We start from the raw sequence: 15876 nt of genomic DNA on the forward strand, positions 1-15876 counted from the left end.
GGGGGAACAGGGGGGTGAGTGCAGGGAAGTGACAAGATGCAGGCATGAGAGATTCTGATAGAATCAATTTGCCTCCTGAAGCTATTTTCCAGTCCAGCTAATTTCTAAACGTGAATTTTAAAATGGACTAACAGAACAAATACCTTTTTCTAAAGCAACCAGAGCACTGAATGATTGATTTCTAAGGAGTAAACTTTAATTAATAATCCTTGCTTCCAAGGAAACTAGTCTTGAGAAACAGACTCCTTAAAGGAAGCAACTCCTAAAAGGAAGCAAAAAAAAGCAACTGTCTTAGTGAACAAGACTTCTTTAGGGATGCAGGCCCTACACGAAGCAATAGCACCTTCCTTATGTGTATTGCTTCAGTGAAGGTCACGGATAAAATCTTTGCCTTCACCAGTCCCATCAGGTTAGTGTGGAATGTATAAACCATTTCTAAGCCACTAGACTGCTTCGTAGCACTAAACAACCCTGGTAAATAAGGGTAGAGCAAGACTCTTCTTTCAAATGGGCAATGATTGGAACTGAGACAGAACTTCCAAATTAACCATTATCCTGGTCCTGTTATTTTTTCCTAGTAACTGACTTCCCTTAGCAATTCATATCCAGGAGTTATCATTACATTACTTACACTTGAAAGCACCCTACCTGTTAGCAAGAATTAGAACCTTAAAAGTACTTAGTGGTTTACTTGCTGTAAATTATCACAAATGTGGGATCTCACCACAATTTCCTGGACTGTCATACACTCAATTAAATAGAGAGTCTCCAATCATAAGTCTAACTATTTATTAATTCAGGAAGTGTGAATGTGCTATCACTGCCAATAAATTCCTTACAAATGCAAATATCACCTGACAAAGTATTGTATATTACCCAGAAGCCTAATCTATAATACAATATAGTAATGTGACAGCAATATCATTTTAGTAATTCCAGTTTCCAGTGCAATGCCCAGAAAATAATGTTCTTTTTCTTAACACATTTCATAATCTAGATAATGTGTATAAAATAGACCAGACAGTGGTATTACAGGATACTAAAATAATAGCTGCCCCGTACAGCAGTTTCACATTAAATTAACTGTATTTCTTTTCCTCATTTCTAGAAATTTACAGCAGCCCTATTTCACAACCTGTTTATTCAGTCTTTGTTGCATCTGTACTAGCAGTGACCAATATTGCTGTCTGCCAGCAGATTGGCAATATTTATCTCTTTATTTCCAATGGAAGACATATGAGCTAATTAACAACATAGTGATTAATCCAAAATATCCTGGAATTTCTGTTGGTTGAAAAAATACTCATCCTACTCCACATTAACAAGAATGCCATTTCACAACATGCCATATTTTGAATGCATCGAATTTTGGGGACTAAACCAACTTTAAAAACTGCCCAGTGAAGCTAAAAAAGGAGCTCCATATCTTATATGATTTGAGATCATTACAAGGAGCAGGCACCCTAAATTTATCTTGCTTAAAATAGAGGGGGATGACACCACTTCAGTTTTTGTAGGGTTCCCTCCTCTAGAGAAAGAAGGAGGGAGTGAGATTGTTCAGGCTATAAGGATAACCACTGATTATTTGGTAAAGAGTAACTTGGTTTCTAGTTATAAAAAGAAAGTCCTGAGTAAATCACAGTTCAGCCAAGTATTTAAGGGCTAAATTCCTAAGTGGCGTAAATCAACATGGGTATCAAAGGAGCTATCACAGTCACAAACTCAAAACTTAGTCCAAACATGAGCTCTTTTGATTTCCAGCAAGAAATCCCGAGAGACAACCATCATGCAGCACTTTCTCATAACCCTCTTTGATCACTGATAGAGGTCTGACATGAGAAAGATAAAATGGAACTGACAAGCATGCTTGGTGATACCTGCCTAGGCATTACCTACCAGACTTTTGAGCCACACCAAGGAATGAGGTCTCTCTCTATCTCTTCTGGTCAGTACGACAGAAGAGCAGGTAGAACCACCATCCACAGAGCTGATCCTGACTTTCTCCAAACGCTATGTGATTTCTGATGCATAACAGACTTATCGATTAATTCTGACCAGTCTGTCACAGGAATCATAATGTAAATTCAGGTCTTAGCTCTTATTTCTGCCAGTGGAGTAACAAACTAGAAAAGCAGTCAGCTAGCAGATGCTGGAAGAGGGGAACATGTTGAGGCTTATATGGATGGTTATATGATATGATCTGACAAGCAGTGTCCAAGTGCTGGGACAAGGAAGACAGTTTGATTTGCTTCTTCCCAGCATAGGAAGACTCCTGTCATAGCAGCCAGTATCACTGCTTTAAGTGTCAGCGAAACCCAACTTTCCTGCCTCTTCAAACAGCATTGTTTATCAAATGCGACGCTGAAGGGCAGGAGCCAATTTGGCACTGGATGGGAGACAAGACAAGCTTAAATAAAGGCTAAAGAACAGAATAGGTCTGACCTTTTCCTCCTCTTTCCTCACCCCAGCAGAGACCTCCACACCTCCACACTCCAGCTGCAAATCACAGACAAGGATGCAGTCTGGAAAGTGTTGCTGCAGCCTGTAATTCCCTACCTGCTTTTTTAAGATTGTTGTTTACTACATTCTTAACATCATTCCCATCCAACCTGAATTAGCTTGGAAGGAAACATTTCAATTTCACAGTGTTTTCTATGAGGGGAAGCAGATGAAGATTTCCAAATGTTTGTAAATGATAATCAATTGATTATGTTTGTTTTCAAAAATGCACAAAGATTGTGGCCATCACCTTAGTCAAAGAACCATGTATAGTGGGCCATGTAATGTCATAAACAGCACCCATCTATCAATGTTGTATAAGCTCAAGCAGACACCAGTATTGATGTGCACCATTTTCTCCTGTCCCCTTTGCCATCTCTTTATGTTACAGTTGCCATCTGACTTTCAGGAAAGAGTCAGCATCCATCTGGAAAAACATGGGTGCAGCCTTTCTGTCCCCTTGTGCCACACATCTTATGCTGATACCATACCCACTTGTGTCATTGCCAAAGTACTGGAAAAACCAGATCCAAACAGCTTGTCTTCACACTTGTCAAGCCCATCTACAAGGGATCTCAATTTTCAGGACTCTGCCGGAAAACTCGGACAAAGGCCCCAGTACAAGTCGGACATCTACTGCAGTGACACCGCCCTTTACTGCCCCGAGGAGAGGAGGAGGGAGAGGAGGCAGAGTGTGGACACGCAGGTGAAAGACGTAGGGTTCCTGCGGTCCCAGAACTCCACGGACAGCACCGTCGAAGAAGACGGTTTCCATTCCAGCTTCTCCCACGAAGCCTTCCCAGAGTACATCACCTCTCTGCCGACCTCCAGCTCCTACTCCAGCTTCAGTGTCACATCTGAGGAGAAGGAGAATGCCCAAGCCAACACTCTGACAGCCTCTCAGCAAGCGATCTACATGAGCAACCGAGATGAACTGTTTGAAAGAAAGTCACCTGCGGGTTACGAGCATCAGGGAAGTCCTAGGTTTGCCAAATCCAAACCTGCGCAGCACATGGAGCTTGCTGACGACAACGAGAACTCACCCACTTTTACCAGGACTCTGCCTCCATATGCCAATGAACCTTTTCATTTCTCAGCCATAACACCACAGCAGGCTTTAGCAAATCAGAAAATGAGGAACGAGTGCAGGAGCACCCACCTTTCAGAAGAAGACTTGCCTGGACGATGGAGGCAGTTGAGCGTGGAGGACATTGGTGCATACTCTTACAGGAACACTGGCAGGCTGTCACCCTGTAGTTTTTCAGAGCAGTACTACAGCAGCCCTATTAAGAAGGGAGACAGCCGAACAAGCCCCATCTATGCCAGTTACAAAGGAGATAGCTGCTCAGAGGGAGATGATATCTGCCAAAGCAGACTTGTGGATTCTTGCTTCCTGAGAACAGACAGTGGCCTGAATATTGACATCAGCACTAGCTGTAAACAGGACAAATTGCCCACTTACAAAACAAAAGAATCAAGAGACCAAAAAAATGAAAGGATCACCGTCCAGTTATGCAGTAACAAAAACATCGAAAATAGCCCAGTATTGAAAAGAGAATATGTGGATGTGAGCCCCAACAGTTCAGCAGAGTCCCTCAATCAGAGTTCAGTGGAGGCTTCAGAAATCCACCAGTCTTCCATGGAGCAAGGAAGCCATTCGGGGATTCACAGCAAACAGCAGCAGTTTCAACGGACTGGGAGTACTGGTTTGAGTCGGAAGGACAGCCTTACAAAAGCACAATTATACGGAACCCTTCTGAACTAGGCATCTTCCAAAACGGCAATAAGATATCAAACAAAAGGAAGCAAACAGTATTTGATACTTCTAGTGAACAATAAGGTTCTAAGAAACAGGATTATTATAAAATATATATTCATAATGGTACTATATGTTTAAACAAAAGCTCTTCAAAAATGTTATACAGCACTTTTCACTTAACATCCTTTCCACGTGGGAGACTGTCCCCTCCCCTCTTTTATAAACCTGAAATATTTTTATAAACAAATGGTATTTATTAGACTATCCTAAGCTATTTGAGCGGAATTCTTTTCCCTTCAAGCAGGTTTCTTATTTATTTTTGTGCATGAGGCCATCTGTGCCTAAGCTCTTGGAGGAAAAGGGTAAAATCATGACAGCGGTGATAAACAATAAATCCACCTGATAAAATACCATAAAATGTCATATGAAAACAAAACAAACAAGAATGGTGAATTTGAAGAAGTATATTTTTTAACAAGAATGGAATTGTATCTTAGGTTATTTCATACAGATGTATTTATGAGTGATTAATGTATGCACAAAGTGAAACTAATATTTTGTTCTTTTAATCCACTGTGTTTCTGCTTTCCTATTTTTCCTTGTATACTACCTCAAAACTAATTGAGGGTTTCTTTGTCACATTTTCTGTAGGCTTGCATTTATATTGTCTAAAATGCATGCAGTGTCATAATTAATACTGTATTTTGCATTACTTAATAAAAGACGGTGGAGATACTTTGGGGTGGTTTTTTTCCTTCATTAAAACATACTTTGGACAACAGAAAATGGGATTGCTCTGGATGGCATCAGTCCAGCAAAAGTTAACAAATAAAGCTCCTCGTTTAGATTGCTTTCTAAAGGAGTCTCTCTTTCTCTGTAAGCTGCAGAGCACTGGTTCTCCATCTACAGCCCCTGGGTGTGGAAGGACAGGTTCTCATCAGCCTATGAAAAGTAAAAAAGGAAAACAAATTGTTTATCAACAGACTTGAATTCACTAGGCAGGGCCCTGTACACTGAAAACTACTTGAAAACTTGTGACTTCAGCGTCTCCTCTATTACACACATACTTGACACAATCTTTAAGATCTTTAGGACTGTGACCTTCACAGTTGCCCTTTTTTAATATGTAGCTTGGTATTTCTAACGAAGAGATTTTTCTAAAGCTTAAGGAAAGTCTGACCAACGGGCATTTTGCCTCTGGCTCTGAGAAGCTGTAGTTTTACCCATACTTTTTGCATTTCCTCCACTGAGTTTTCTGTTTCTCGCTATTTCACCATTAAGGAGTGTACAACTTGGACAGCAGCAGAAGGGAAAGAGCAAAAGGAGAAATGGGGAAAAACAAACAACAAAAAAAAAAGAGAGAGAAAAGGAAATCCTGTGGATTCAGGATTGCTTCAGTATTGCTGCTTGATAAGAGGCAGAATACAGCAATAAATATTTAATAATTTTTTAAGTCGTGTTCATGTAACATGTATCCTATACTTGAAATACTGATTTTCACCAGCTCATGTATGGTGAAAGACCTTACTTAATGCAATATGTGGTAGTAATCAGTGAGATGACTGTGGAAGTCTGAACTAGTTCCTTATAAAGCTAAAATAATGACCTACCATTCAATACTATTAAGAAAATATATATTTTCTCCTGATTCTCTGAAAGCAGTCACCTGGCAAGTAATGATGAAACACAACTATAAAACTGCTCATTTCCTACGTGTATCTTAAATCATGAGGCCACAGATTCAATGCATTTGGCATCAACAATTCCCACTGCTCTTCATATTCTTCAAGGACAATACAAAAATTTGACCATTATTGATGCATGCAAGTACTTGCTGTGCCATTTGGAAGATCTGGACATCAAGTCCCTACAGTTCCTCTGAGATCTGTAACAGCACTGCGGATAACAATCATAGCTAATAATATCATACAGGTAAGGCACAACATAACTTTAAAGTGAGGCTTATTTCAGTACAAAACCTATAAGACACCTTGTGCTTTTATGCTCCCACACTTGCTCACAGTGAGTGGGAGTGGCAGGTCATGCCACAAATAATTTCATGAAGTCCATATAAAATGCATAGAATAAAGTTTCTGAAGGCCAACTGCTTCTTATGGCAGAATCTGACCTGCAGTATGTAGACTTGGAGATCCAGAAAAGCTTTTATTTCCCCTTCAAAACAGTAAGATGCAAAAAAATCTCACTGTTGACTCATTCAGGTATGTAAAATTTAGACAATATCTAAGGCAAGACATTCATTTCTCTGGTCAATGAATAGATGAATTTGTACACAAGAGATGAAATTTAACTGTTATCTCACCTAAGAAAATATGTAAGCTATGGAACAATAAACGGTGACATTTATGAACTGGAACACAGTATCAGACTAATCCTTTTATAATATCATTCATTATTTGACACTAAGCTGCTATTTTGGCAATTACACAAAATTAAGTTTCTGCAAGATATTATATATCCGATTATTTAATATCCTGTTCTATTATATTCTGTCATGGTACTGCAGTTTCAGAGTCTGCTTCTATGCTTCATTTGACTCTTTTTCCCAGTTTATGTGCAATAATTCATAGATTGAAAACAGTCTTTTCAGCCAATTAGTACTGGGTTTCCCTTGTAAAATAGCCTACAACCCTGTAACATTTTTCTGTAATGAATTCTGTTACAGAACAGTATGTAACCCTATAATGAATTTCAACTGAATCAATCAAAATGGCTAGAAAAGCTCTTCAGCTTTAATGTGTTGATCTTAATTTCTCCTTAATCAGAAAAAAAAAAAAAAAATGACAGTAGGTTTGCAAATTTTCCATGAACATGAGAAAAAAAGTTTAAATAATTCATCTAAATATTCTCAGATTTATGGGTTTAACTATGGTTTGGTTTAATTTTTCCTAACAGAAAGATTGAAAGATTATAAAGATTATAATAAGGGATTTCCTCTTTTTTTTTTTTTTTAATTCAGTTTAGATTTCTTGAAACAAACACAAAGAGAGCGAGAAAGCTGACACATAGGTTAAAAAAGATACTAGGTGTTTTCACAATAGATTTAAATTTTCTTTGTGGTGCTGTCTTAATTTTTTTGCCTACCTTCATCTTTCACACTGAGAGAAAAATTATCCAAAAAAAATGTGTCATGGAGAAGATTTTTGGAGAATGTCGTTAGAGATATTTAAAACTGTGACTTTAGGAGGGCTCTGCTGTGCCACCAGACAATTTGTTTGGCCCAAGTACAGATTTAATAGTCACTGCAGTTTTAGGAGATTGAACCTGGTTAATAATAGACAAAGTCATAAGGGGTGGGAGAGCAAATCAGTATCTTGTTCAGAAGGAGAAGATAAGCTTTGACCCAGGTGAACGGGGTGGTAGACCTGTCTGCCACAGCATTCCTCAGAGCACTTACATTCTGTAGGACATTCCTGATGGAGAGCACCATCTAAAGCATTATCCCAGAACAGCTTACTTCCACTTTTTATTCAGGCACGTGTGGTTTGACGGACTTGACTCTACTCTTATGTTCATTTAATGACAATTGACTCCAGAAACACAAATCAACAGATCTTCAGCCAAAGAAAAGTGCCCCAGACCTCTCCACTGCAGTAGCTGAGAATTTGCCTCAAAATACCTTTTCCCAAGGACATAAATGCCAATTTTCTCTTAAGTATTATAAAAATGCCAAGGTGTCTTCATGCTGCCACAAAGACTAATTTTTCCAAGTGATGTCTGAAGTAGTCAAATTCTGTATGCAGGGTTTGTAGGTACCTATAGCAGGATTTTTGCTTTGATTAATTATTTCATTTGCCATGAGTAAGAAAAAAAAGGGTGAGGAAAAGAAGTGGCAAGTCCTCAACAGTGCAGCGAAGCAGAAGATAAGAAATGTCATTTTAATGAATGAAAACTGAAAGCAAAATGTACATGACACAGAACACTGATCAGGGAAAGACAAAGGGGGTTGAAGGAGATCAGTGAAGCATATCAAATCACATATTAAAACAGATACAAGAATACAAAAAAGGTACCAGGGAAATAGGATACAATTCACTAGGAACAATAGTGCATGAGCATTATGAAATCATGAAAAGCAAATGCACTTTCTGAGATGTGAAAATAGTTTTCTCACTCCAAATTAAGACTAAAAAAAAGGCACAAAATCTCAATAATTTTCAATAACACATATCACTTTCTTTTAAACTTTTAAGAAGTCTAAAAATAGCTAAATTTCTATGTTTAAATCATGGCAAGGCACAAAATAGGTAGTTTTCAATTCAGCAGTTTCTAACTTCTTCTCCCAAACCAGAGAATTTATCAAACTAATCCTCCCCCTTCCAGCACTTTTAATTAAAAAGAATTTCCTCTCCAACATCTATCACAGAGCATGATTATACAGCTACTTAGATTAATTTCCCCTTGTTTAATTTTAAAATACTAATTGACATCCTTTGGACTTTCCTATAAAATTTTTATCCCCCATTTGTGTTTACAACCTTGTAATCCTTACAGACTACTATGATATCTCTCCTTAAATATTTCTTTAATTATGCAGATGTAGTCCCTTCAGCTTTTCCTTGGAAGACACTCTGCTCAGCACTTTAGCTGTTTCTAATTCTCTTCAAGGAACACCCTCCTCACCTGAACACTGCAATATTTTAATATGAACACTGAGCTTCTCAAACCCACTGCAGAAAAAAGAAGTACAAGTAAAGGAAGGAACTACACAGATTAGAGCAACTGAATGTGTGATGCTCCCAGCACTTATTCTCAATAAACGTAGGTAGTTGGTCAGAGACATCCATAAGAAAAGCCTTACTCAAATGAAATGTATTTTCATATAGCCAAATTTAATGTTTTGTATTTAATGGGAAGAATGCCAGGCCATGTTTCTAGAATGTGAGCTTGTCTCCTGGAAATCAGTGGATTTGAAAAGTAAGTATTTTTTATATATTTCCACTTCATCTTGTCCAGAATTTCTTCAGCACTTCCATAGTGGCATCTGGATATTCTCAAAGAGCTCTGGGCTTGCTCATGATGGACTTGACCCCTGTAGGGTTGATCTATATTCTTCCATTGCCAGTTAAGTTTGAGGATTTGTTTTCAGCTATACTGTTTTCAAGTCCTGTACAGAGTTTCAGTTGCAGGTTTGTCAGGCTCTAATGTGTCTCTCAGAATCAACAGATCTGAGTCTCCTTGGTACCAGGTTTTCTAAGCCTGTAACCCCATAGATCAGTTCCATTTCCAGTCAGAGATCTATGCCCTCAGTGTAAGCATCAGCTTCTAATGACCATCAGACAGACAAGTATGTATGCACACTGTATGCATGTTCCTGTCTATGTGGTCTTACATCAGTGTTACCAGATTTTCATTGTTTTCCCAATCTTTCCTCCATGTCTTTTTTAAAATCCTCATTGTTATAAAACAACTTTAGCAATTCAGACATTCTTTAGCAGCCTGTCATTCATTCCAGCTCCTCTCTGATGTTGTTTTCTCTTTGGTATTTTGACTGTATTAGCAAAGCTATTTTAGTCATTGAGAGGTTTTGTTCAGCTAAAGCTAAAAAGAATTATTTCAGTTCTCATGCAATTAAAGGTTTTGCTGCTTGGACAGTGAATGCACTTCCGTTGACATTCGATCTTGCCCTTTTTCCTTGCTGGTTTTACACTTTTATTCTGTGGAAAAATATGTCTGGTTTTGGTTTTTTTTTTTCTCCCCTCACTTGAGAAAGCTTCTATTGCAATTCTTCTCCACTTTCAGTGCAGAATCTTTTATAACACTCAGATCCAAGAGCTGTCTCCCTTACAAAGCCACAATTATCACTTCTCAGTCTATCTTAATACCTCCATATGTGCTTTCTAAATGAAGCAATAAGTGCCTGAGGAGAAACTTGACCTCAGAAGTATGTACTTAAGTACTCTGATGAACAAAGTCCTATATGATGTGGCTGGAGAGGATGTAGCATTATCTGTAAATCCACTATGTGCTGTGAGAATTTGTCTAAGTATGAGCAATATACTTTAATCCTTTACAAAATAATTAAGTGTATATATATTATGTCTCTAATGAATAGCTGCTGACCATTTTCACGCCAAACTACACTGATGTTGAGCTTTAACTACAAAACCCCTAGCCCCTAAATTGTCACAAAATAGTTAAAATCTTCCCACAGTAAAGAAATTTTAACAAACAGGTCTTCAATTTAGGTTTCAAAGTGAAAATGGATTTATTAAGATCTTACCTTATAAAGTCTTACTTTCTAAAGTAACTTGTCCTATAAAACATCTCTGAATACCCACAAAGCCAAATACCCACAAACCTCTGATTAGTAGGACAGAGCAGATAAGAATTCCACCCTTTCTAAGAATCACAAGGGAAATATAATCCTAATGTCATCTTTACTGCCATATAACACTAGGTCAAAGTTTCCAAAAGCCTCGAAAAGTGTGACTCCAATTGCAGCTAGTTATACAGGTCAGAGCCCCAGAGAGCTCCAGGAGTAAAGTGTCCATCTGCAACAGAGGTGTGCGGAAGGCTCAGCTGGTCTCCACCCATGAGTGGTCCCCAGGCAGCTTTTTACCCCACAAGATCTGCTTAGACACCAGCTTGGTGTCTAAGGCACCACTGTGGAGAGCTGCCTCTGTCCTGATAACCTCCTCACAGGCTTTGGAAAGCTGCTGTTCAGAGCACCCTGAGCTTTCTCTTTCTCTTTGCACCCATGCTGCAAAGAAGGGAGCTCTGCTTTCTGCCAGATGATGGGAGCTCCTCGTGGCTGCCAACAGCCCCACATCCTACACCTGTGGGAAGTGACAAGGTCCCTCCCACCCCACTCCTTTGATGAGCCAAGGATCATCCCTGCAGTCACTACATCCCAGAATAGGGAGAATATTTTTATCTGCAAGGGTCAAAACTGTGATTGACACAAAATGCAACCATTGGAAAAGATCCCTGAGGGGAGTTAAATGCCTTCTCAGAAGCACACCCATCACTGACATATATACATTAATACTCCAACTATGATTATTCAGACAAATTCTTATTTTTGAAGTCAGCTCCAATGAATTCATATTTAAATTTATCCACTCATCTAGATTTTTTTCTTTGTAATTTATGAATCAGAGCAGAAACACATACGAGCTGCAGAACCACAGCAATATTTACTATACCTAGCTGAGCAATGACAGGTCTATGATTTAGACGAGAAACAGCAGCAAGTCCCACGTTAATTAAATTCATAATGTCGATGTCAGTCAGCATCCTTTCCAATTCCAGTTCTTCACATGTGACATCATAAAACAGATCGCACGGAATAATTCTCAGCACATAATTGTTATGAATTTCAGCAGACTCCCAGTCAAGCCCTCATTTTCCTACAGTAGAAAGCCTCTTAGTCTGGACACCAGTTGTGTAGGGTGGTATGAGGAGGAAGCCCTATACTGAATGTCCAGGCAGCATGCAACCTCTCACCTCAAGGAAACTACTGTGCTACAGACCTGATAAGGTGGCTACAACAGTAGCAGCACTTCTAACTGAGAAATCAATGAGTGTTGACTCTGGTGGGATTATTTTTGGCAGGGAGATAAATCAGGGTTTATGATTCACTTGTCCAAAATTTGACAATTTATTTTAGTGGTCCTTCAGCACCTCAGTCTTTATGCTCCACAAGTGCAAGAAATGTTATTATCCCCAAAGCCCAGAGAGTTACACTAAAATGAGATGCCTAATCCTAGTGAGATAGTAAGGAGTTACCTATTTTAGTTTTGTCAGATTTTAAGGATCTTGGCTTTGTGTTTATGTTATAAATTGAGAAATAGATAAAGAATGAAAGCTCAATTTCTCCAGCTCAGTGTTAGCACAGGAACTCGATCATTGTTTTCTAATTCATCCCCACTTACCTGTGCTTTCAGAGTCCACAATAACCTGAAGGTGAGGAAGACAAGACCTGAAACTGGAAGAAAGAAAATTCAAAAATTAATCTGTGCATGTAAACTATTAAAATGTCAAGTCATTTCTAAGACATTACTACTTATGTACAGTAAAACAGATTTTTTTCACATTTTGCCCAGTGAATACACGCAGTGAGGCAGCCCAGAGAAAATACGTTAGCTGAGCTGAGAACTTACATCTTGATGTTTTGGACCAGCTTGAATTTTTCTGACAAGCTGCAGGATAGATAAGGAATGGAAGCAGAGCAAGGATGATGGCTGTGTCAGCACAAAATGCAATAAAACATTCCAGTCACAACATTTACTGTGTTCCCCTGATCTTTAGGGTACATTATGAAAAAGTCACAGGGAAAGGCTTTTAGCAACACAGACTATCCTCATTTGGACCTCCCCCATCCCCCTCTTTTCAAAGAGAAAAAAATAGTTTTGCAAGCTACAGTGATACGGGTTTTCCTGTTAGAGCTGTCAGTCCCACCTGCAATGACATGATTTGTGTCAGTAGGGAAAAACAATACCAAGACTAAATCAGTTTAATGGAAAAACATTTGTTACTCAAGGAGAAATGGTCTAATTGAAAAGAAAGTCAGTAAACAGCTCATTACTGAGATCTCAGAGCCCAGAAAGGCAAGGTGTGGAAACACAACAAATTCAGTGAAGTCACACTTTGCAAAGACCCCAAACAAGTATTTTATTTAAAATAGATTTAGACTGCCTTTTACTTTTCTTTTATTCTCTATTGATGATAAAGATGAAATGCACTTTTTGGCACTCTAGACAGCACTAATTAAACTTGATTTCTTGCTTGAGCTCCTCATAACTCTAATTGTCTCTCACTTCTAAAACTATTTTGTTTTGAGCTTTAAATTTCTGCTTTGTTTAGAGAGAGTGTTGCTCGCACTCAAACAATCTAACGTGACCCATGAAAATACGCAATTCCTAAACCCCTCCAAATAGTTAATTTATCCAATATTTGTATTTTATCGTTATGAAAAGTTAGGATAATTCTATCTTTTTATCCTGTAAGCTTATGAAGGATGGATTGTCTCCTATTACTTGATTATACAGTACTTGACATAATAGTCTCTTGATTGTAATTGCACAGGTCATGCATATTGCATTACCTGTCTAGCTTTACCAAATATCATGTTTTCTTATCCGTAGGGTTTTTTTTTTCCCCTTTGGATGTGAAATTTAAAATTTCCTATTCATAGGTCAGTCCCTGGGCTACATCTCAATGCACAGATTCATGTACCTCACACATTGGATGAAGTTCAAATAGTCCCCTTCATTTCTCTAAGATCAAGAGCAAATATGGTGGACTTTCAGCTTTCTGAGACCAAGTATTTTGTTTGAATCTGAAAACAGCAAGTTAACCAGCTACATATGTGTTCACCTCTCTCACAGATCCACCTCAGGTAGAACGATGTCTTTTGAGATGCATGTGGCTGCCTACATTTCACTCCAGTGTCCCCAAAAAACTCCTCCTGCCTCTAGACTGTCTTTGTGGAAACCTCTCCAGCCCCCATGATCCCAGTCATAGACCTTCCAGTCCTTTAGACTTAGCAGAAGATGAAAACCAGAGCTCCCCAGTGCCAGGGGATCTGGCATTCACTTTTGACTGCCCTCTAATATTTGCAGAAAGCCCATTACTGTGGGCCATCCCTTTCTTTTGCCAGTCCTTTCTCCTTACAAAGCCCTCTTAAACTGAAACAGAACAAATGTCTCAGTGTGCAGTATTCAGAAATTACTACAGAGCAGCTGGGCTCCACCTCATGTTTCTATAGGCACTGACATCGCATGTATCACATTTCTTAACACTCTTCATACTTGCTTGCAAGCCAAAGCTATTTATCAATACATGCAAGAGATCTATTCAAAAAGGCACCACACTTGCCACAAACTGTCTTGACACATCTGCACCATCTTCCTTTAGTGCCATGCACGCTAGCTAGATATTGATACTTATGGATTGCTTTGAATCTTTTCATATTCTCCTGCTGAGTGGATAATGCTTCACACAACCGTTGAAAGAAAAAGCTGTTCCTGGAGAAAAAAAAAAAAAAAAAAAAATCAAAGAGGCAGGACTGCTCAGAGAATTCATTGGACTGGTACAGCTATTAACAAGGCAACAAGGAAGTACCTATCATCTGAGAAAGACTCCAGAGGCACACACTTCACTGCAGAGCATGCTCACTCTCTTCAGCAGGTGGCTAAGTAGCAAGAGTCTATAAGAAGCCTCATGAATGTAATATTGTTGACAGATGGCAACAAGCAAAGTCTCTTTTTCGGTAGCTCTTTCAGAGGCTGGTGACAGTTAGTCAGATTTTGATCACATTTACACCAGTACAAATCTAGGATTCCTTTAAAGCTTTTGGTTGCTATACAGATGCTGTAGCATTAGTTGTACTCCACACAGCAACATTTCCACATCAGTGATAAGGGTACCATGAGCTGTTGGGGCAGGTTTTTGACATTTGTGGCATGAATAATAAATACAAGGGACTACACAGCTGTGAATATGAGGAGGGAAAAAAAGAAGGCAAGAGCGTAAGAGAGAAAGTCATGTTTACATTTTGTGTCTTGGGGTATACAATCCCAGCCTAGGATTGTACAGCAACAAATGGTAGACATGAAGTGAGACACATCAGAGAACAAGGGAGAAAATAGCAACCAAACCTGGGGATCTCCCAGGCCCTCATGATCCAGGCTACAGTTAGGTTTACCTTTATCATTGCAGAGCATGCTGCCTGTTGTCCAGGCAATAGAGCCTGGAAATCAGGAAAGGATCAGTTCTGAGTTTTCCCACAGGGGAAGACCTGAGAAAACCATTATGTCTCCTTGTGTCATATCCCCACATCTGCGGAGTGCCTACCAGGGCAGCAGCTCCTCAGAAATGTAGAACAAAGATGAAAAAAACATAGAGCAGAACTCGACTTACCCTCAACATTTTTCCGAATTAATGGTAGTGTCAGGCTTCTCCCTCACTGTGCTGGCTGAATTAATCAATTTTACTCTGCTTCAGCCCTATGCATGTCAGGCAGGAGTTACCCGCTGCATTCAAATGTTACCATTTCGACATTCATCAGCATTTTCTTTCCTCTCTGGGCACTAGTGAAAGTTTCTACGCCATAGTTTATTTACAGTACATTCATTTCATGCCTTTAGCCATCCTAGGGACATCCCACACACCAAAGCTCATAAAGGCTTTAGGGCTCATTTTAAACCTACTGATGATACACAGACTGTGCTATCTGACTGTGAAACATCACATTTAATTGCCTTACATATCTGAATCACATTAGAATTATTGAGGAATTTAAACAAATTAGAATACAAACTGCAGAAAAACTACCCATCTTGATCCTTGTCAGCATAACCTCCCCAACAGCTACAGAAACCTGCTCTGAATTCTGTTTAACAAACAAATTTCCATTTGACTGCTGTATTGTATTGTTTGCCTAGAAAAATAGCAGATTTTTTTCTGGGCTGCTCATTTATCTTCTTGTGTATACCCACATCCTGATTAGGAGGAAGATACTTTCTACCATAAATCTTGCAAATTTGCACATATTATTCCCAGTATTTAAATTATGACAGTTTCCTTACCGTTAAAAACTTTCTATTAATAATTTAGATGAGTTTCAGCCTTACAACAAGAGCATTTGATCTGAA

The 15876-nt window shown here is 38.9% G+C and overlaps 2 protein-coding genes across 7 annotated transcripts in view; one reads left to right on the forward strand and one right to left on the reverse strand.

Annotated features, from left to right (window-relative positions):
• The window catches only part of BEGAIN (brain enriched guanylate kinase associated), a 161929-nt gene extending 156923 nt beyond the window's left edge, over window positions 1-5006 (forward strand). For 2 of the 6 annotated variants that reach the window (XM_026849493.1, XM_026849494.1), the window contains one exon: window positions 2891-5001. In XM_026849493.1, the coding sequence (XP_026705294.1) occupies window positions 2891-4264 (1374 nt within the window). In that variant the 3' untranslated portion in view covers window positions 4265-5001. Of the gene's footprint in view, window positions 1-2890 lie in introns of all 6 variants that reach the window. The other 4 variants (XM_026849491.1, XM_026849492.1, XM_026849495.1 and 1 more) reach the window with 2 other exon arrangements.
• A 39-nt stretch (window positions 5007-5045) lies between these two features.
• WDR25 (WD repeat domain 25) overlaps window positions 5046-15876 on the reverse strand; it is a 90276-nt gene continuing 79445 nt past the window's right edge. Inside the window, exons 8-9 of the mRNA XM_026849501.1 lie at window positions 12154-12206; window positions 5046-5200 (exon numbers count right to left, since the gene is read on the reverse strand). Of these exons, the coding sequence (XP_026705302.1) occupies window positions 12162-12206 (45 nt within the window). The 3' untranslated portion in view covers window positions 5046-5200; window positions 12154-12161. The remainder of the gene's footprint in view (window positions 5201-12153; window positions 12207-15876) is intronic.

Source organism: Athene cunicularia (assembly GCF_003259725.1).
Source record: "Athene cunicularia isolate RWA chromosome 5 unlocalized genomic scaffold, athCun1 chr5_part1, whole genome shotgun sequence".
NCBI classification, from domain to species: Eukaryota; Metazoa; Chordata; class Aves; order Strigiformes; family Strigidae; genus Athene; species Athene cunicularia.